Source organism: Diadema setosum, chromosome 2, assembly GCF_964275005.1.
Source record: "Diadema setosum chromosome 2, eeDiaSeto1, whole genome shotgun sequence".
Taxonomy (NCBI): domain Eukaryota; kingdom Metazoa; phylum Echinodermata; class Echinoidea; order Diadematoida; family Diadematidae; genus Diadema; species Diadema setosum.
Window position 1 is genome coordinate 44,400,381 of NC_092686.1, and position 24,090 is coordinate 44,424,470.

The 24,090-nt window shown below is 39.9% G+C and overlaps 1 protein-coding gene across 1 annotated transcript in view; it reads right to left on the reverse strand.

Moving 5' to 3' along the window:
* Positions 1–24,090, reverse strand: part of LOC140246023 (N-acyl-phosphatidylethanolamine-hydrolyzing phospholipase D-like) — a 70,706-nt gene that overhangs the window by 31,008 nt on the left and 15,608 nt on the right. The window contains exon 2 of the mRNA XM_072325471.1: positions 1,271–2,066. Within this exon, the coding sequence (XP_072181572.1) occupies positions 1,271–2,044 (774 nt within the window). The 5' untranslated portion in view covers positions 2,045–2,066. The remainder of the gene's footprint in view (positions 1–1,270; positions 2,067–24,090) is intronic.

Genomic DNA, 24,090 nt, shown 5'->3' on the forward strand with positions numbered 1-24,090 from the left:
GGGGCTAGTGAATCAGCAAGTGCAGCCCAGAAAACAGGCTAGCAGGGATGACAGGGGCAATTTCTGTGAGAAATGGCGGTCGATGAAGAGTGACACGCCAACGGTTGGTGAGCAGCGATTAGCACCGTGGAGGTGACATCATCCATTTCATCTTCCTTCTGTCCTCACCTCAAATTGCCTGCCTTCTTGTTTTCTTTTTTCACTTTGTGTGTGTGTGTGTGTAACAAACTAAGCATAGCATCAACTTTGCCTCCAGGATGTGCACCAGCTACTGGTCATGACTTTAAGACACTGTCTCCAGTAACACACTACACATTGCGCCAGAGTGTCGCTAATAGCCTTTGTGTGGCAGTAAAGTTTTCACAGAGTGCAGGAGTGATTCAGAGCGTAAGAAGACTAAAAAACAATGATTACGAGTATGCGTCATGACCAGAAGTGATAGGACTTTTGCACTGAATTTCATACATCTCTTCGGGGACAATTTCACAAAAGCTCAGCAACTCCCTTTTGATAGGCCCAACACATAATTGAACCAGTGGAAAGTCTTCTCATACCATTTTTGAGGTATACTTTTTTTTAAAATCATGAATGGATTCACTTTACACAGGGATTGTGGGAAGTTCACCTCCTCTGTCCATGTCATACTAGATTGATCAGCAAATATATAACTCTGGTGAATGGTTCTCCAGGAAATCATGAGGTGACGTGTCACTTCCTTTAGAAGCACCGCCAAGAAATCCCCACAACACTGGAACCAGGGAGAAGAATTTGTATGCGGTCAATGCCAGAGGATAAGCCTGCACCTCTGCATGGGAGGTCTTAACCCGTTGAGGACGAGTCCCGAGTATACTCAGGCAGGTGTCTATGGGAAATGCATGTTGTAGCAAAATCAGTCCGTCCTCAACGGGTTAAGATTCGTCCAGCTATAGGGACAGAATTTCTTACAAATGTAGCTTGAGATCTGATCTGTTGAATCAGTGAATGCCGTGGGTGTTATCATAATACAATATGGCTCACCCTAGACTAAATGATTATCACAAAGCTGAAGATGAATTAAGCTAAAATCAAAGCTGCTGTTTAACTGCAAGAGAAAAGTGTTATGTGCTTAAAGAAAAGAAGAAGAGAATATGGTGAACTGAGGAAAGAAAACATGGTAATTTTCATATCCTGACAAATCTTCACATCTCTTCAACTGTCCACTTACCATGAGTTACCTGAAAATGTGAGCATTTGTTGCTCAACTTCATTAATGTAAGATGGAAATACTAACCGATTTGGATGGGACATTGCTATTGTTCTTGGTACAGAACCACCATTTAAATATATTGCCTAGAGAGGGCATCCTCCATGTCTCCCAGGGATTCTCGTAGCGTCCATTCCTAAACTTAGAAGGGGTCACATCCTCCAGTTTACGAGGGTCCAATGAACCAAATTTGACACGATCGTTACAAATCACTTTAGTCCTGCTTGTGTTGATATCAAAGTCTGAACCGCTGTTGCTCTTGCTCGAGCGCGGTGAGGATCGCGAGTTTGACCGCGAGGGCGGTCTCCGCCTGACCTCGGGCAGTTCGGGTGGCTGATCCTTCTTGGGAAGGGATGGACTGTGCGGTTCTGAGAAAGTGACCACGTGTTTGACTGCAGCGTAGTCTGGGTTCACGGGGTCATCCTCGATGACCGCCACAGAATGAGTCTGATTGCTTTGGTTTGTGTTGGCCGTTGCCATGGCAGAGCGCTTCGATAGCCACGTCCTGTCGATGCTCTGGTAAGGTGGATCCGACAGATCTTCGTAGAAAGTGTTGTTGTTTTCGTAGATGAACTTTCTGGATGGGGATGACTGGGTCTTTGTGGCTGCGGTGGTGGTTTTTGATGGGGATGCCAGCGGGTCAGCATCAACCAGGTTCTCTTTGCTTCCCTGAGTAGTGACGCTCTCTGAGTCAATGAAGTCTAAACCGTCCATGGACTCTGGGAAGACTGTGGAGGGCCCGAGGTCCTCGAGGCAAGCCAAAGGGTCAGGATCAGGCTCCCGGTCCGAGGACGAGCTCATTGCAGACACTGTGTAAGCTGACCTATGAGGGAAAGCAGAAAGACAAAACATTCATTAGAGAAGTACCACAGTACAATAATTTGTGATGAGAAACTCATATTATGGTGATTATTAGTGCATCTTTGTCATGTTTGCACACCTATGACACAGTATCACACTTCATCTAACTTTGAATTACATCTACTCAAAAAAAAAAAGACATTAATGATCTCTTTACTGTTCAGCTAATTTTGAATTACATCTACTCCAAAAAAAGAAAAAGAAAAAAAGAAGTTCTTGATCTCTTTGCAAATCACAAGCAGTGTTACAGGATTTACCAATGGTCTAGCGGTTCCTGTACATTTCACAAATTCTCACCAAGTTTAAAGATAAACCAAAAACCAATTTAGAAGGAAGGAATAATATATCTCTCATATCAAATGAACCAAAAATATTACTATGACAAATAAATTGTCATTTCACTTGAAGAGATATTTTAATTGTTGAATAATTGTCAAAAATAAATGATTTTCAAATAAATCTCTACGTACAACCAAATGGGAGTATCATAAAGCTATAACATCTCTGGTGCCACCATTGATAGATCTTCCTATCTAACAAAACTGTATATCACTGTGGCGACTACTGATATTTTGCAAGAGCATGTTAAAGGTTAACATTCCAACTTTCTTTTAATCTAATCTCATAATCAAATCACATCTTTCCCATCCATATTTCTGATCTCAGTCTCTTTCTCAAGCCCATTTGAATATGGAGTAGAGTTACGGTTGAAGTCACCCCATGCTACGGCATTCATTGGGGGGAGCCAATGACTTACTGTCTCTTGACTTTCCACGAAAATGGACTCAGTGAACGAGGGAAATATGAGCTGACAAGCTGAAGTCGTCACTCATTGTCTCAATTAAAGCCACACCTTGGTATGACTGTCTTCTTTCTCCATCAGTAAAAAAAAAAAAGAAAAAAAAAAGAAGGAGCAAATTTTCCTAATTGGCTTCACTAACTTTAAATGATTCAACATTGGACTTAAACCTCTTGAGTGAATCAAAGATGACATTTTGGAGAAGATGTAAAATGAGATTTCAATAATTGGAAGACAACACAATGGGATTAGACCATTTTAACAATGAGGGAGGGGGAAATTCGGAGATTGTAGGGCAGGCGCCAAAATGCACCTTCCTTCTGAGCTTACGGTTGAGAGCTTGTGTGGATGCAGTGAATGGTAGGCCAAGTTTGAAAGTGACAGCTAATGAGTAGTCTAGACTCAAAGACTTGAGAAGCAGAGGCGGAAGAGATGGGGTGGAGAGAAAAAATGCATCATTACCATAATTGCTCACTCATGGAGCCTGATTCTAACTCACTCAGTCACTCCCAAGTCTCGCAACAGTTTTCTCTCCTTTTTTTTTCTCTCCCTGCCGTTCTCTATCTCTTTCTCTGTCTTAAGACTCATTAGGTGGTACAATTTACGACGGTATACGTCATCCTATCAGCTCTTCATCAGTCGATCTCATCATGACTCTTAAGAAACATTCTCTGAACTCAAGCAGGGATGGGTGACACCAGTCTTATCTGAAATGAGAATTCTTGCCTTAACAGTTTGGGGCAAACATGGGAGAAAGTCAGAAGTGGCACCCTCAGAATAGAATAAACCAAACAAACCACTGACAACTATAGGCAAGTTGTATAAAAAGAAATAGAAACTCTCATAAGTATGCCACTGTGTACGCAATGAACTGTCCTTTAATTGCAATGAAAAGATCAAAAGGAAACTCTCACAAAGACGTACTGCAATAGGTGGATACAGGGGTCGCACTTAACTTTTTCTTTTTTTTTAACTAGCCAGGCAGACTACTTAGAATCAATTTTGACACTGAAGCAATATTTTGGCTAGCCAGACGGACTAGTAACTTCAGAATTTTTCGATTTTTAGCTAGTACGACGTGATTTCGGGTGGCCAATGGCCACCGGACCATCGCCAATTTTGAACCCTGGGATAGAGTGCAGAATACAGAATAAACAATAGGTATGAGTTTAACACTTGAAAGAAGATAACTGGTGTGTATATTGTGTGGAAAGAAAAGACATGCATACATACATATTACATAGAGACACAGACAGACAGACATCTGTCATGAAACTTACAGCTAATAGTTTAATATATAATCTTTATATCAATATTTTTTTAAAGTCATTATGAAAAATTCAAAATTTTGGCCTCTCTGAAATGAACCTCTTGCTTACACTATAAAAAGTTGTAAGTCATACATCAGAAGAGACATCAATCACCAGTCTGATGACACACGTAAAGCTTGCCATAGGCTTTCATACAGCAGAATAGAGGGTACTGTGTGGTTAAATCTGTAAATACTACATTTTGATATAAAATGCACCATGTATTAGGCGGTCTGAGTGGATAAGAGTGAATATTTATACACTCTCATATGACCCTGTCCCCAAATTTAGACAGGAGATTCACCTCAGCTAATCTATGGCTGTACCCATTGGCTATTTATAGCCAATCCCATCGCTCACTGGCTCATTAATTTAAAAACCTTGTCGATCCAGTGTAACACGCACACACATTTGATGCTATATCCCAGGCATTTTGCCTGAAAAGGTATCGTTGTTGACCATGCCTTTCAAGTTAAAGAGTGCAACCCTACAAAACTTTCAAAATCATATTCCCCTTACACGGCAGAACACTGCTGCAATCAGAACAGAATTGAGAAATAATAGGATACTGAAATCCACAGCAAGGTTTTTTTCTTTCTCTAGATGTATTTTGAAGATGATTATCTAATTCTGATATGAAAGAAGTCATTGATTTCCTCTCTGAGGAATATCTAGAGCTGCCTTCACTGGGTATAAACCATGAAGAGAAGACACAACAGACAATCCAACCTTCTTTCACCAAGATGTGTCCTTCTTTATAAGGCACATCACTCAAGACAAATACATTAGACAGCAAGGGAGGTGGCAATGTTATACTTGAAAGTAGAAAAGTAGAATACAAAGACATGCAGCTTGTTACTGATAGAATATGAAGTTGGGTGTTAAGTTATTGTGTGGTTTGTTTGTTTGTTTGTTTGTTTGTTTGTTTGTTTGTTGTTGTTGTTTTTTTTTTTTGGGGGGGGGGGGGGGTAAAGTGATGCACCTCAAGTTTGGTTATCTACAGTAGCCCAGTTCCTAGGTCAGTTTTCCTGTGCAATGATAATGCACACTATTTGAAGGGGAAAAAAAAAAAAAAATCCAACACTGATTTACCATTTGATAGTCGCCATGACATTCATGCTGCTTACTTTTGGGTGGATCATGATACAGATAGCATCCCCCTGAGAGATGAACCATCCACTAACTTTTATCACTCGATCTGACGAGATGATGATGATGGTTTATAAGCAGATACTGAACGACATGAAAATCTTGTGCATCGAAACTGATACCGGAGATGGATTCCTTTAAAGAAAAAAAGGAAGAGGGGAGGGCACGGAAGGGAGGGGGAGGGAGAATTGTGGTTGCCGAGGAAATGTGGTTTCTTGGCAAAGGGTTCATCAACTCATCATGTTGCCATAAACCCCCCTATTTCCTATTTGATCTCTAGTAAGACTGGGACCTACTCACTAAATGCAAAATGGGCATTAAAGTATGCATTTAAACTTGTAGAAAAATGTTGGAGCAGTGATGCCATTTTAAAAAATGCTGGCCCCTACCTGTTCATTTAATTCTTTTATCTTGAAAAGTATAATGGTAAATTTGATTAGATTCCCAAGATGGCAGTTTATCATGTCATGGACTGGTGGCAATTTATTATCACTTATTGTGTAGTTGTGTCCTTTTCCTGGCAAAGATGAAAGTAAGTCACCAGAACAAATATCATGATGTCACTTTTTAAACAAGACAGACCAGATTATATTGAGGCCTCTGAATTTGGTGATTTCTGTATCTCATAGAAAATTTAGAGAGAGGAGTAAGATGTGTGCATGGGGGGGGGGGGGGGGGATTGGTAAGAGAAAGCTTCATAGTTGGGTTGACTGCATTTGATGAACTCCAAGACTACATTCAGGGTGTGTCCATCTGCAAGGCATATGTATGTGGGCTACATTCTGTGTGGTAAGCTACCCCAGTGACCCAATGCATCATTCTCAGAGGGCATATTAGTATTAGAGGAAGGGGGAAAATGCCGTATCACCTACGTATGTACACTACCGGCTTCCACACAGCCATCTCCTGGACTGGCTTTGATTAGCGGGCTTGGGGCCAGAGAGGAGCTCATTAAAGAAAGACAAATCTTTCATGTGGGAAGGAGGAAAGGGGGCCATGGAGTCCTTTTGATTGACACGCAGACTCTCCATGACTTGGAGGAAAAGGAGGGAAGAGGGAATACACTGCACAGGCAGGGCAACTCAGAGAAAGGGGAAAGTGTGACTCGACATCATCAAGACTGGCTGGCGGTGGAGAAGGCATGCATGGGGTGCTGACAAGCATGAATTGGCCCCGTCAATCAAGGGCACTAATGAGCCTGAAGGGAAAATTGCCCCTTCCTAACCCCCTTAACCCTCGATCCCCCCTCCCCCAAGACCCCATGAGAGGCATAGCATCCTGTATTGCCTAACATATCCGCATGTACATCCTAAAAATACAGTCCAACTAATGAAAATGCATAGATCTATCAACACCTAAAGTCATTAAAACTCCAACAACACAGCTTACCTGATACGGTAGCAGGCACTTTTATCATCTCTACAACATCATTGCCAATACTCAAATTCAGACTGACACTACAATCTAAACATTTGACTGCACATTGATGATAGTCAATTTCACTGCGTAACCCATGCACCCAAACAAGGGCTGGGTGTCAGACAGTAAACACATGATATCCATGGCATTTGTTTGTGGCATGCTGAAAATGTTTATCTTACTGAATTAACAGCGTGGATCTTTGATACCCAGAAAATACCTTGCTCATCTCTGGCCATTTCTACGAAGGCTTCGCATGTTTAAATGAGCTCATCCTTCCCAATCTCCTCTGGCATCCGACACGAATCCCTGATTACATCTCATTCGTCACTTCCCTTGGGGTAGAGAACGCTCCCCCGCAGGAAGCCGAGAAGTACCGAAGTGATCTCCACTCCAGATTGCAGACAATTGCTCTCATGAACATTCAAGCTGGCCAAGAATAACTCCCCAAAACCTCCAAGGTATTACTTTCTTCTATCACAAGACATCTTCTTCTACTCCTGAACGATTTGAACAGACCAGGTTATCAGCTCCTTCTCAGCGATAAACCGCAGCATGATTGGAAATGGGTTGCCACTTCTATATTCTGCTGATACTAAAGATTAACAACGAAAATTAAAAGGGGATACAAAACCAGCAAGACAAAAAATAAGACATTCACAGTTTAGGAAGAAAATGCAGATTGTACTTACATCATTTCATAAGCTACAATGTAATGTCAGTTGCTCTGAGAGTGCAAGAAAAAAACTAGGCAGCCGTATAAAGAAAGCAATAAATGTTTAAGTAAACGTTTGTGGTAATCGAACACTTTCCCTCAGAAACTTTGTCATTTCAAAGTTCTCCCACGCGACTAACATTACACATGATATCAAGTTGAACGGGAAGTTCTTTGACTGTTTACATGCCTAGACGCACATGGCTGTATCTTGTCAAGCTACATATTGTATTTCATTTGCACTTTGTTAAATCCAACCTAAACGTTTGTGACAGTGTATGTGACAAAAGTGCTTTCAGGTGTAACAAGTCACACTCTAAAGTGAAAGTCATGCTACCGGTACTAACTTACGAATGTACAACATAGTGAGATGCTTGTAAGTTGACAACTGGACTTCAGGACATCTGAGCCAAATGGCAAAGAAGGCTTGCCAGTTCATGTGCCAAACAGCAAACAAATCACAGAAAGTGTTAGTCAACCAAACTATCTAATGCTGCCTAACACTTTCTGTCTTAATGTGTACACCAGTCATCCCTGTCTTTGTGCACTAGCAAAAACATTCTCATTCCTTCTCTGTCATCCTTACCATTACATGCTTTCCAATAGTCCTAACTACAAAAAAAAAAAAAAAGACATTAGACTTGACACAAAGTGAATTTGGCCCTAGACAGGGGAAGTGACAGAAATGGCCACTCAATTTTTTTCTTCTATAGTGTCAAATCCATCAAGCTGAATTTCCTGCTCTTTTACTCGAAGACATCAGCAGCTGAGAATGGAGGAGGGACATTACACTTTCACTGCTTGGGGAAAAAGAACATGAACTTTTCATTTCATTGTTGTATTTGTTTTGTTCTTTATTAAAGCATCACCAGTCTAGCCAGATATTGAGTCCCTGCACTTTGACAACTGAAAAAGTCTAGAGCTCAATAGAGGATTTTGCTTCTCTTTAACCCGTTGAGGACGAGTCCCGAGTATACTTGGGCAGGTGTCTATGGGAAATGCGTGTTGTAGCAAAATCAAACCGTCCTCAACGGGTTAATATCAATACCCACTCCCCCCCCCCCCCCCATACACACACACACACACACACACACACACACACACACAAAAGAAAAGTATGAGCAAATTTTCACATTTCAAGAGCACTTATTCTTTCTAATTTGGTTGAAGAATCCTTCAAGAACACTATGAATACAAAACATGATAAAAACAAGCATACAAAAAGACTAAGCATCAGTGGTTTTGGTCCCTTACTTTACAAATGTACTGAAGGTCACATAACTTTGAATAGTACACAGATGGGCAACAAAGTACAATATCAAGAATTGAAATACATTGTAGCTGCCATGCAAAGCTAACTTCCATGAATCAAGAAGGATTCCAGCATAGGAGGTGTGGCAGTAGAACCTTCTTGATGTATAAACCACCACTGGTGACTCTCCGGACAGCAGGGAATAACATCTTAGTGAAGGGATTGGCAAACATCATGTCATAGAAACTGTGAGTAGCCATCCCAGAGTCAGTTAGTCATCAACCAGCTGTATCCTAGCAACGGTCAAGTCATGGCTGGATGCGGTGAGCAGCATCTCCCATTTCCAGCAACCTTTCTCCCAAGATTCAGGGCAGGAACTTTGGCTGAGCCTCCTTTAATGGGGGCAATAAAAAGGCAGCAACATCTTCAGGCACTTCCGAAAGCTTTATTTCTTTAGAGTAACTTCCGATGGACATAATGGCCGAGATTATTAATGGGCAATAGACAGACATAAAATTGAAACTACACCTAAAAGAGAGAGAGAGAGGAAAAAATCCCTCTCCTCTGTTCTGGTACTATTTATGGTCTTAATTTGAACAGAGATATTACAATTTATACAGATATTTACACAGTGCCATGGTAATATCTTCTCTCATGAGCCATTGGATCTCTAATATCACACCAACTATATTGTGATGTGGAATATAGCCAAGAAGCACTAGAACCCAGTCTACACAAATAGTTTGAATCAAATTTAATATTTGAATTTAGTCTATGGACAAAAAAAAAGTATGAAATAGGTGTACCATGCCATTATTGAATATCCCAGGGTGAAATCATTTCTCATACAACATATCTACACAGTTAAAATTTGCATAATCTACTGAGTAAAGTTAGATTGCCTTTGTAAATTTCTGCTAAAGACTCCACCGAGGTACTATTTTTTGTTTTTGTTTTCACTTCTTCAACAAAAAGCACAATCACAATTCTTCCAATGACAATACATCAGACACCTTCAATTGATGTTTGGCTGTGTCTAACTAAGTGAATCTCCCTGCAATGTCTGAATCTGTGTTTATGTACAATGCATTTCACCAGCCCCAAGTACTTCTCTACATTCATTATTGACGTATTTGTATATATCCCAGAAAGAGAATATCTTCCAGTTTCTTTTTTAAACGGTTGCTGAATGTCACAGCCAGAAGCAGTGGTGTACCTACTGTACGTTTTACTTCTGCAAGTTATCATACCTACGATAAACCCCATGGAGTGTGATATAGCAAGAAAATGAATTAAAGTATGCATAAAGTAAAAACAGCACAGCGATGCAAAAGAGATGAAGCAAATCACATCTGCATAGCAGAGAGGTCACCTACCAATCCTTAAGGATTCTGAAACTCCCCGAAATCCAAAACTTCCTGTTTCACTAGAAACCATCTCTTGGCACGGCCCAAGCTGCCCTAAAAGTAGCAACACAGTGGCAGGGTTCTACCACTCTTGTCCTCGCCTAATTCGGCCCCACACCTGACGTGTAATCCAGATTCGTATCGGGGGGAAACAGTTAAATTTGATAGAATCCGGTTATGCTCAGCCCAACTACAAGCAGAATTTGCAAACATGGTATCGATCACGTACTGCACAGAGTGATTTCAGAAAAAAAATGGAAAAAAAAACTTATATCCACAACACTCATTAAAGGTGTTAGTCGGGGTGACGTACTGAACTGTTTGGGCCCCTTTCAAGCGTCAAACCTCAAGCGTGTTGATTTTGTCTTTGCTACAGATGATGAGTGTGCACTTTTCTCTGTGTATTTCATCAAACATATAACTACAGTGTACACACTAGATGTAAACTCAGAAACTTCTAGTTCCTTCATAGACTCTGCACACAAAGAGCAATTAGTAAATCTATTGCTTTAAATAACAAAATCATCCCATTCATGTCCAATTGATTTTAGAACACTACACTGCCATGTCATTTGTTGCATAACATTACACCTCTCGTTCTTGAAGTTCAATATTACTGCTGATTCTGGACTACTTTTGATGACATAGCTTTCCATGATTTCAGACTCAACAAACATTTTCCCAATGATAGACCATTGCTGACCCCATCACAGCTACTCAATAGCTGCCAGCCAGTTGCCTTCACAACCGTAATGGAGGTTATGAGTATACATACTTTTGAAATGAGGCCGACTTTTAGTATGCTAATAATGCCATACTGCATGAGCATGTACAAGACTATTGTGTAATAATGCTGTACTGCATGAATGTGTAATACTGAAAATATAATAAAAAAATTGAAAAAAATTTGTACAAGATCATGCATGGAAAATATGAAAATAGCGTGTACATCGAGCACTGCTTCCTATCCCATGGCAACATCAACCTATATCAGAAAAGAACACTGATGACCTAGATATGATCCCAACCAGCCAGCCAATCAGAGAGATAACGGCTGCTTTCATCCTCCAGTCCTGATCACGTGTCGGCCTCAGAAGATCACAGTCACCCACGACTTCTACAGCCACACCGCATCTGCCTGTGACAAATGATCCTCCTCCACCCCCCCCCCCCCCATGATACAGGCAGACCCGCTGCTTCTTCCAGCGTTGCCCCAGCGACGGAGCAATGTATCCATCCAAGTTGGGCTCAAAAGCCAACAGTTCCGTAAAGTGTTTGAATAAATTAGGTCTGTGGACTACAGTACAGGAAAGTCTTACTGATAGCAGGATTTTGCATATTTGTATCCTTGATGAATCCAACTTAATGTTCCTTCTAACTCTAAATCTGTTACACACTTTTCTGTGCATAAAGTTACTTTAATATGCCACCCTGGCGGTTACCGGACTTAGCAACTGTTGAGATAGTGTTGACATATTTGTCAGAGCTATCTAATATGCAGCATTTCTAGTGATGCATGAACCACAATGGTACATGATGAATCAGTAGTTTGGTACAGCAGAGTAGTGTAACCTTAAACAGGAAAGCTCATGACAAATCTCATTGTATTAGCAGGATGGCATAATAATAATAAAAGAAAAAGATAGCACAAATTTCATAACTTCAACTGGTTCTCGAAAACCAGAGTATATTTGTATATACATGTACAGTGTATGTTATTCTCAGTGGAAATATAAAGGGTGTATAGCAAAGTGAGCTACGTCATAACTGTATTCATGAGAGTCCTGACATTTGAATAATGGTGGCTGAAAGAGTAATTTGACACTATTTGCTGCATATATTTGATAATCATCACTTTCATGCATGTCTACAAGAGAAACCAGAAACCCCTAGATCTCTTTGATTTGCCTACTGACAATTTTTATCAAGATATGGGGTTCCAATTGGTAAGCTCTACGGAAGACAACTCTCACAAATTTTCTGTTGAGAGGCCCCCGGGAGTGCAAGGATCTTAGTTTCTCGAGGGATTGGGTCACGTGATCAAATCTACGTCACGGAGAGTGTCTCCGCAAAGAGGCCAGCTTCACGCTAAACACATCAGCGGCCACACCTTGGCTTAATAGCGCTTGAGTCCCGCCTCACCTTTATTGCGAGTAATTCACAGCTCCTTCGCAGGCGCAAACGTCTCAGAGGCCCTCATAACAAAATCCCCCTGGGTGGATCGGGCGTGACCTTGTTCGCAAGAGCCGTTGTTTGACCACAATTATTGGGAAAACATAGCGACGGCAGGATTCCAAGCTTTCGAAGGAACCAGAAAGGATCATGTGCGTGGACACTATACGTTATAGATCTGACTGGCCTGAGTGGTAGGGATTTACTTTGTTTGGTTCTTTTGCATTTGAATATTTATATTTACATCTGTTTTAAACTGAAAATGTTTGAGAAAGGAATCCAGAATTATGAATGAATTCAAACTGCAAAAAGTCATTGAAATGACATCCGTGATTTCAAGTACAATGTACCTGATTTAATCGACAAAATTATAAATGAAGTCATAGGTCTAGGATTTGCTTTAGGAATATACATCCTCTTTATATTTGTGTATTGACATATTAGTCAGTATTTTCCCCCATATTGAAATATTTTGTATGACAGCAGGGATACAATCCAGTGAGCCTAACATGACTATACATCCAAAGTGGACTTAGTTGTGCGCATATGCAGCTACATCATACAATTGTCTGGATTACAGCCATCGCTGACAAAGAAGGGTAGCAAGGTATTCAAATAATCTTAGACTATGAACAATTAGATTCAGCAAATCCACTACTGTGCCTTCACTATCAATCACTATGTATCCCTCCCTAATTTTCCTATTGATTGGTCATTACATTGGAGTTCTATTCTGTGGTATTAAAAAAAAAAAGAAAAACAAAACAAAACAAAACAAAAACACAAAAAACAAACCGGTATGCATCACACATAGAATGTGTTTGTACAGGGCAATCTAGAACATCCAAAAATACATGTATATATCTTGTGACAACATATAATGCTCCCTTTGAAAGTTTGTGGGAGCTATCCTACAGACTTGGATACATGGGTGTGTCAAGGGTGTGACATACAAATTAAACTCTCTTTGGGCCTAAAATCTAACACGATGTCAATTGTGGATAAGGGGATGAAACTGAGGGTAATTGATTTTGACAGTTTTTAGCCTGGGTGGTCAGAAAAAAAAAAGTCCTGGAGAGGGATGTCTGTAGTATGAAACCTTGACACATGAGGGGCATTTCATGAAACATTTTGTCCAACAAATTTGTCCCACAAATTTGTCTGACAAATTTGCTCTCAGCCAATCGCATGCAAGGATATCAGTAGCTTATAACATCTTGTCAGAAAAAAATATTTGACTAAAATTTTTCATGAAATGCCCCCCCCCCCCTTTCCGGGGGCCCTGCTTTACTAACATGGGAACTACATCAAGCCAAACAATAAACCCAAAGTTGGGACAGATTCAGATCATATCTAATTGGGAAGGATATACCTTGACATTCAAAATGTATTCTAGAATGTGACAAGGTGGGCACAAGTCAATGTTACGAAATGGCTTTACATAGTGAGCTAGTTCCTACCTTCTAAGGACTGATTGATCCACACACTGGCCCTAAGATCAGTTGAATTGAATTTAGGACTAATTTTAGCCCTTTGTGAAACAGCCCCCCCCCCCCCCAGTTACCTCAGTAGTACAAAACGCATGTAGCAGTAAGAAATTTAAAATAAATTCTATCCATAAGTTCCAAACAAAACAGGATATCCAAAATTACACCTGAATTTGTGTATAATAACCTTATTGCAGGCAAAATTAATACACACATGTGTATGACAATGTGCATACTAAGAAGCTATTTTTTAAATAAGCAATTTTTTTTACCAAAATAAATGTAACCTTGTCATTTCATTTCTTTAAATGGGTTTATATTTATCAAGTTTTATGGCAACATGCAAGCTAAAATCTAGAAGGCCCTCTCTGGTGAGATAATCTGCAAAAAGAAGTTAATACCATATGAAAATATAAGATATATGCATTTTTGATTTATCAGAGTAGAGAACTGTCCTACTATATCATAGTAGAGAATTGTCCTACTATAACAAAAGAAGTAATCTTTCATTATTATACATATTCAAGAATTGGTGGGTCCTGTCACCTCAGAGGTATCAAATGCTAGGCGTGAACAAGCACACTACCTTTTGATCAATGAATTTTGTAATCCTGTCATACTTTTCTTGTCATGTAGATGAAGTGATGGAGCTGTAATCCTGAAGAGTCACAGTTACATGGTAGGATACCACTGTTGCTATGAATGGTGACCTGTACAAGACATCTACAGAGATACCACATGGTACTTGGGAGAACAATCTCCAATAGCTTCAGAGGGCAAGGATGACTTACTTGGTGCTGACATAACTCTCCTCCCATCTGCCGGGATGGCATCCAGGACCAAACTCCCCACAGGAGGTGATGATGGCCCCCCTCCCATGACACATACTGAACGCCATCCTCCAGGAATTAAAGCAGGCACATAGAAAGAAGGACCTCCTGGCTCCCTCCAGGTACAATGTAACTCCTCCTCGATCCCTACTGCCTTCTCCAAGCAGAGAACCCAGCCCACCTTTCCAGAGATATCACTCCGAGCTTCCAAATTTTGCACACCTAGGCATTGAGAGTCATACTATCACCAGCCCGAGGGAGAGAGAAGGAAAAAAAAAAAGGCACTTCTATGTACCAAGACGAACATCTGTTGACTCAATGGCTTGTTGCATTATTTATGACGACCAGATTACTCAATTTCTGCATAAAACGCCTCACACCTTCCACCGGTCAAGTGGGAACCAACCGACAGGAATGGCAGAAACAGAGAGAGAGAGGGAGAGATCGGGAGAAAGGTGTGAGTCACAGAGAGATGCTACATGGATCAATGATGCGGTTACTATGGTTACACACTGACAGCATATCATGCTGCTCCACGCGGACATTTTGCTCAGGTTATGAGTGCGGGAATTCTCCCCTCAGGTGATTTATACTGCCTCGACATGCCAGCAGCAGCAAACACAAAGCTACGCCGCAATTAATCATTGCATCTGGCATGGGTCTGCACACCAATAGTGCAGTTATGAAACATTTTCAGGGGACACAATATCACACAATGAATTAAACTGGAAACAACTAGTGCTCCAAAGAAGGAAATTACAGCTGTGCTGCAAATGCAAAAATCTCTATTAAGTGATATAGGGCTCATTAGAATCGATATAGGAAAAATACATCCTAACAGATTAGACATTACATCTCAAACACAAGGTATTGCATACACAACAATGATAACCACAATCCAAGCTATAGATATGAGTTCTATGAATGTTGTGTAGATGTGTATTGCATTTAAGCAGTTTTAAGCTTCAAAGATGCAACCAATCTCTAGTTCCTGAAAACCTAGTTTTCAATGATTGAAGATATCAAGAATTCTTATCATGGAATTCATATGGCGTTTGAGATTCCTTTGCTGACATGGAAAGATGTGAAATGTACCATATAAGGCAACCATCAACTTTCTATGCATCAAAATCCATGTAATTACTCAGTCATACTCTTTTGTGCATGCCGCATGCATGATTCCGAGCCGTGGTAAATTGCACTGCAATATTGTTTTCATCATCATAATGTAAACCCATCCCCCACATGTACTGATATTGGGTGAGTGCATTTTTCCAACATGAAGGTCGAGTTGAAGGCCGAAGGAATCAATGGCGGCTGAGCCAAGGGATTTTGGGCTTGAAGAAGTGGTAAGGATAGGTAACTATTCCCTGCATTTTTTTGATTCAGAGTAAATTGCACGATATCAGATTATCACCATGGAATTATACGGTGATGTCTGCACACAGTGAAACTGAATAGAAAAAAAAAAAGGAACACTGTCGGTCAAAGAATCATTAATGTCAGGGGGTAACCAAATCATAGATCTACCAACAGGAGGGTACATAAAACCGTGACACAGGCCCTGTCAGTACTTTTTCCACCACTTGCTCACCATGATGAGCCATGACAGGGATTAAATGTCTCTAATTCTCTAAAACCCTCTCCCACATTTTCACCCAAGGGCACTTTGTCCCCGGGTGATTGCGCTTTCACCCATACAGCAGGTTTTCTGTTCTGGGCAATCTATAATCTTACATTTCTCATCTTATTTTATATGTTTAAAGAGTTTCCCCTACTCCAGGTCTAACTTTTTAACATTAATATTTTGAATCCCCTGTGTGTGGCACAGAAGCTCCTACACCACTAGGCAACAGGCCGATAATGGACAGAATTAATCATATTTTCAATAATTTATCATTCCTGTCCAGTCTGAGGGTTTCTACAGAGTTGCTTACTTTGCCATGGATGTTAAATGAAAAAAAAAAAAAAACTAAAAAAAAAAAAAAAACTGCACTGATTCAATTTCTCTAATGCATCAGCACTGGCTTCTGACACTTAAAATTTGATGAAATGGGTGAAATTAGAGAATACCAGGAGACAAATAAGGTTTTCTTTGTCAGAAGCAAACACAAAAAGCTCGCCTTGATGCAGTAAAGTGGGGATGGGCACGTTTGGCTGCCCTATTTGTTGAGTATCCGCCGACAGCGAGCTGCAACCAATCAAAGTAGGAACGGCGAATACTCGTCGGGCGTCGGGCGCTCAGGTGAAGGGGAGACAATTCACCTGCTCGGAGACAGGGGGATGGGATGGGTGAGGAGGATGTAATTCAGACGGTGACTCACCTCAAGTTGCGGCATCAAGGAATTGACTCAAATGTTTCTCATCGTCCATTAACTCCATAAGAGCCATGCAAGATTCCAATGTACAATAGCAATGACATGAGGGTTAATGGGATTTCTCCCGCTCCTTCACTTCATCTTCCCCCTTCTGTCTCTCCCCACTGCCCCCCCCCCCTCCCCTCCATCCTTCTCTTTTTACAATTAATGGAAGACTGAAATGTGATGTTACAGGAATTGTGTCTAGATCTCACACTTGGCACAACAAAGGAGCGGAAGCCTGCCTTACTCATGCACTAAGATCAAGGCAGAAAAAAAAAAGAAGAAGCAGTGTTCGTGCGGCTGATACAATCTGTGGGAACTTATCTGATCGCGAAAATGACACATTTTTGTTGCGGTAAGATGGCAGTGGATGATAGTGATGACAGACAAAAGTAAACAGGAGGAAGATGCCTGGTAAAATAGGGGAGAAATGATATGGGGTAGTAGAGATAGTGCATATTACATTCAAATACATAGTGTGCTCACATGGCTTTACTGTGCCGAAAAATATCAGTGCACTCCCTTAATCTAAAGCTGACTTTTTAAGTTTGAAGTATAGGCGTCGAGTGATGACAGGGAGTTTAGAGTGAAAGTCGAAAAAAATTAAGACTGTAATGATGAATAGTACTATTTCAGGTGAATGATAATTGTTGATGGCACATAGGCAGCAAGAATTGAAAAAAATAAAACATAAAAAAAGAGATAATGAGGGAAGTACCACACATGCAGGAAATGAGGTTAAATTCCAAAAAGTAGGATGAAAGACATTACACAATTAGTTGCAGACTTCCATATTTAAATATGTGAACTTAAAAGGGTGGAGAAGTACAAGAAAAAGATTCCAAATATAGCTTCAGTCTCAGAAAAAAAGAAGCAGTATATTCAAATGCTGCAGTAATATTTTTGCAAACTGTGAGTAATATCGGACTGACTTAATACCTATTTAGTTCTAAAAACTATGTACTGTGAAACATGATTTTTTGTGGCATGAAATTCTTGCAAATAGAACTGATGGCCTTTTTCACAGCATGAGATTTTCGTGAAGTGCCTCTGCCATTCAAAGCATATAGAGTAGATAGGAACTTTCACATTTTCACATTCTAATTTCACGAATCTTGGCTCTTGTGGAATTCATAAAATGAAAATGCACACAAAACATTCCTTGTTCTCTTGCAACGTCCAATCGAAACAAGCTACTTAAAAACTGATTTAATCATAATCATCAATCAATATACACAAGATGTGTCTCTACAGAAGTCTATGGAAGAATCTAACATACAATTTAGGGCTCTGCCATTGGTTACAAGAGGACTTCGTATGGGGGGACAGAACATGAAGGATGATCCATCCTGATGGGTTAGAAATTGAGGGTATTATAAGTCTCAGGACAAAGTGGGGGGAGGGATCAGGGTCTCTCTGAAATAGCATTTCATACCTGAGGTCAGGAAATTTGATGTACTCTTGATAGCAGGAGCAATCATCTGTTCTATTAAATACCTTTAGTCAAAGCACTTGGGGAGTGCACATACCTTCAAAATTTAATTTTATGCAGTTACTGTCAAACGAGGAATGTTCGTGTGCATTTTAATTTCATGAATTTTGCGAGCGCCAAGATTCACAAAATTAAAATGCAGGCGAAAGTTCTTGTCTACACTATATGCAATGAATGCCAGTGGCAGTTCGCGAAAATTTCATGCAGCAAAAAAGGCCTTCGGCTCCAATTCACGAAAAATTAATGCCGCGAATATATCATGTTTTACAGTACCTTTTTCTTGCAGCATCATCACCAAGCCCATGGTACGCACTTATGCAGCGTTTGTGTCTCCTGTGCGCACTGTCCACTCAATCTTACAAAATACTGCTTCCCTCATCTACCATTTGTTCACACAAAAATGTTTTCTTTATTGGAAAACATTCCATCAATGTTCTGCTCCTGACATAACGCTACAACTGATCCATGATCACATGACCATAATACATCCAATTGCCGCCTGGCATTTGACTAGAAACCAATCAATTAAGTCCCTCTTCATCTCCCGCGAACTAAACACACGATGAACTTTGAATTGCCCTCACATCTTTTCCAAAACAGCATTTATCTACGTATGTTTGTGTAATGGTAAACCCCCAAGCAAGTCCTTAATATTTAACTACAAAGAAAGAGAAACAAAACTGAAGTCTTCATGAATCCCCTTTGCCTCTCAGGCAATAAGGCAGAGCTGTTTTATGGAAGGAGGCCAACATGATTACTCCTGACCTAGATTAATGTTTTCACGCAACCGTCATAATATCTGGTATGCAGACACTTGAACAAGATAGCAATCAATTCTCACATCTCAGATTTCTAAGCCCAAGAGGAAACTGCTACATACTTCATGCTGTTTGCATTTGAAAAATCATTCAAGCTTAGAGCTAATAAAAGACAACTTGAAGATAGATAGAAAGAAAAACTCTTTAACTACTTCGATGGGAATAACATTGTAAGTTGCTGCGAGAAATCAAGAGAATTACCCCCAGATTATTCACATCCATTCATGGGCGTACCATGAATGTGGGGCTGTGGAGGTAAACAGACCATACTGGCTTACAAGTTATGAAGGGACACTTCGAGAACTCCGAGTATACTTATAGCAGTGTAACATTGATTTAGTGCTTTGAATTGGACACAGAAATGCCTATTTTTCTGCCGTTCTAAGCAAACATACTTCAATCTTTTCAATTCTGAGAGCTTTGGAAACAGGTTATTGCCCTGCAAAGAGGTGACACCTGAGATTCACTGTTGGTAAGCAGGAATTGACACTCTCAAGTGTCTCAAGGCATGAATACACAAGTACTTTGTAAGCTGGGCCCTGCAACTGCAGAAGAAGAGCGAACCAAATGACAGGAGAAGTGACTGATAATTAATCTTTAGATGGTATGTCCTGTCTGGAAAGTGAAAGCAATATCACCTCTTCAAAATACTTTACAACAGGATTCCTCGCATTACAAGCATACATCAACATCAAGACAAAGAATAAAAACATACACAAACTTGACAGCCAATTGGCATGTTTATGTGGACATCAGAGATCCTGGAAACTAATAAACTAAAATACAATTCATCTCGATCACAACATTGTTGTTATTGCCTCCCCACAGCCACCATAGACCACGTATCACATGATCAGTTCCTGTCAGACATGAACATAGTTCTCTCTGCCTGAAGCCAGGGGACCGATGAGCCCCAAACTGTGAGGAAACAGTTTCCCCCACGCGACATTTCTCACCAGAACTGGGGGAACGAGAACCCGACCTTCTACGAAAACTAGCGATTAGCCATGTTATCCAAGGTGGCACAAGCAAGTCAAAGCTGACATTCGGGCATAAGAGGGACAAATTTGACCCGAGGAGATTAAGAGGACATACCTATGCTGAGACTTGCTGAAAAGACAGATTAGCTCTGGGGATGGATCTTACCCTGATTTATGTCATATATGCATTTCGACAGTAATTGCATGACAACGCTCTATGTGACTGCGAAATGGTACCCTGTTGTGTGTTTTGTAGTCATTACATCAATTTTTATGTTTTGTAGTCATTACATCAATTTTTATTCATGAACTGAGTAGGATATACTGAAAGAATTCACTGTTTTGATAAGAAATTTTGTTTGGGGAAAAATGATGGAGGCTTTAATACATTAGATATGTGAGAACACACACAAAAGTAAATTGTACAGATTTTTAAATAAGTCCATGGACGAACGTGACCATCTCTCGATTGTTCATACATTCATCTACCAAATCAGGCCTACAGTTGAACCTCTATTATCCGGCCTCCCTTTATCCGGATCTCTCTATTACTAGTATCCGGACGCAATCTCGCCGTGATTTTTTTTATCTTTTTTTAAGAATTACGGGAGGTAAGGGGGATTCCCAACTCCTTGAGAACTCCTACACAAACACACATGAATTACATATACTTGATACATTTCTTAATAATTATTTAGGTAAATCATCCCAAGAATTTATAAAAGAAAATGATTTCATTCTTGCAAACACGACCCTCTATTTTGGGGTCTGTTACTGAGTGTAACAATGAAAAGGTTGCAGTATACACATTACTACATGTGGTACTACAATGGGCTACATCAGTACATGTGTATGTATATGTACATGTATAAAGCATTGAGTCTCCCGTATCCGGCCAAATCCCTTATCCGGATGAGCCCCGGTCCCGACTTGTCCAGATACGAGAGGTTCAACTGTATGTGAATTTCAAAGTGATTGTACATCTTTCATAGATCTGGATCAGAATTTATAACTATACAAAATCACTTTAGGGAAGTCCACCCAATGGTATATAGTTCATATTAGATGCACTCCATCAAAGTTTCAAAGAAAATATACATAATAGTAGGTAAGCAAAGGTGGTGATATGTCTGGTTTGTTTCTGAAACTGAGGGACATCATCCCTTCTTGAAAGCAGAAATTTTCCCTCCCCTACCCACAGGACTTGGTTCAACAAGATTTTAGGTAAATGCCACTGTACTTCCATTCATGACAAAGCTTTTACAACATAACTGAATGTGTAAAATAAACAAACTTCTTTTGTAAATACTGTATGGTGAATACAATGACAACAAAAACCTTGTCAGCTCCTGGCATTGATTTAGGCTTTCCAAGCTTCGAAACCACAGAAATTGTGGGTTAATTCATACTCACAAACTTCATAGGAAAACAGTGCTGATTTCTTTGAACAGCATAACATGCAGTTGTACAAATATTGCAGCAAGTTACTTTTTTTCAGAGCTCAATATTGAAGTCAAAACCAATGAAATTCCATCTGGTAGAGAAGAAAAAAGTACTTGCATGAAACAACAACAACAACAACAAACAATTTTGAACATCATTCTGATTATTGTGGTCATCACTAAAAAGTGACCATCTACCCCCTAGATCCCCCCTTCAACCAACCAATTAGAGGAAATGGATAGCTAATGAGGTTATGTCACTTCTTTCCTCTGTGCGACCCACTACCAAATATCAGGAACAATTTGGCCCCTTCTAATTTGGCCCTTGTCCCAGTTCCTTCAAGTACGGCTCAAAATAGTTCTTGAATGAGAAAGTGCATGCCACGCACACAACATGCCCCTTCCCCTCCTCTTCCTGAGCCATTCTCACTGATGGAGAGTAAGAGTTTTTAGAAATCTGCCCACACGAAACCAAATCAAATGTACGTATTGTATCTGGAAAACAAAAATCATCCACTGAGTTTCCATGTCAGGCATTATTGGCGCTTCATTGTAAAGTTCGAGGTTATGAATCTCATTGCAAGGTGGTATTCAAGCAATATACTGCCTTATTTAACATACATGTATACCATCCAGTCACAGCAGAGGACCACTTCACCAAATTCTAGTTTGAATGTATAATCTGAAATGCTAAAAGAAAAGGTCTCAATACATTTAGCTCTATCAACTCAAGCAATATTCAGAATGTAAAATTACAAATTATCTCAAAGGATCATACATTTTTTTTTTTGGCATTCTTTTTTTTTTCTAAGAAGCTTTTCTTATATACATAAGTTTTTCCATCCAATGAAGAGATCAGTGAGCAAACAGTTCATCAAACCTTTTGCAGACAGCACAAAAGTGTTAGATAAATCAGAATGAAACTAAAAACAGGTCTATCATAGCATCAATTGATATATTTCAAAAGTATACCCAGAGCTCAATGCTTCTCATATCACAGCAATGTTGACTTCTGAGTGCTGTCATCCACTTTTCAATTACTTTCAATTATTGAGTTTCACCAATGAATCAGCTTTCAAATCTTCAAAATAATACCTAAGAGTCTGAAATTCTGTACTCTGTCACCTTTTATTTTCAGCCTTTGTCTCCCCCTCCTCGTTTTAGGTTGTTATTGTTTTTTGAATGCTGGAAATAGCTTCTTTTTCTTGTCATTCCAATTCAACTGGGTGAACACTTGTAAGGTAGAGCTAGCAAAATTGGGCCTCCCTGAGGTGGGAAAACCTACACAGTCCTGAAATGTCTCTCGATATAAATTGCCTCCTGCTGTAATGTCAGTGCACCGAACCAAAATGACTTTGGACCGTGAATAATTTGTTTAAATATTGACTTGACATTTCATGTTCCGCATTGCCAATCCGCAATGCCAAAGCTAGAGGAAAAGCCCAAATGGGGAAGCTCAAAGCTTGGCATGAAGACCAAAAGGATACACAGAAAATCACTGGGCTTTCAGTTTTCATTAAAAACTTTGTGCGGTTATGCCTAGCATGTAAAAGCAACACAGTATTTAGCTCCTGCAACACATCAAGACAAATGTTTCAGAAAAACAGAAAAAAATGCTTCCCCTTAAGATATCTTCATCAAAAGTGTGAAGTAATTTTGCTCAATAATTCTGTTGCTTTCCCAACCTTTGCACAATTTCCAAGTGCCATTTAAAGGAAGTTCAAAACTGAACAGAAATCACAACATTGCAATGGTGTACACACACTGCTTATTTCAATCTCAGAATTATAAGACTTTACTGAGTAATTTCATGTTCTGGTTATCATACTTTCAGAGGAGAGAGAAATAAGGACTTTCACCTTGTAACTTGTACAGAAATATAAAGCCTCTCAAATCCTTTGCTGTAAAACTGCCAGAAGAATACACAACGGCACATGGCAAATTCATAATTTCAGAAGTAGATGCTCATGAAATCTTAACAGAAAGTGACCTCGTGAAATTCTTCAATGACAAATATTAAACTGTTAAAGAAAAAAAAAAAAGAAATCCATGCAAGGATTTCTTCATGAATGTAGACATTCACTTCACAAAAATCTGTGAATCGAAATGCTCTGCTTTATTGAAATGTCACTTGGAAGCCATGATCATGAGAGAGATTAGAGGTTACAAAAACCAACAAAATTGCTTCAGATAAGATCATTAGAATCTAATCTGGATTGCTCTTCATATGGGATTAATGGTTTTTGCGTCTATCACATTTTGTCACGACCGTCGTGATTAGACCTCAATCATTGGCGAACCACATGAGGCCAGCCTGGCACAGAGTCGCCCTCGCCAAATGACGACGTGCTCACA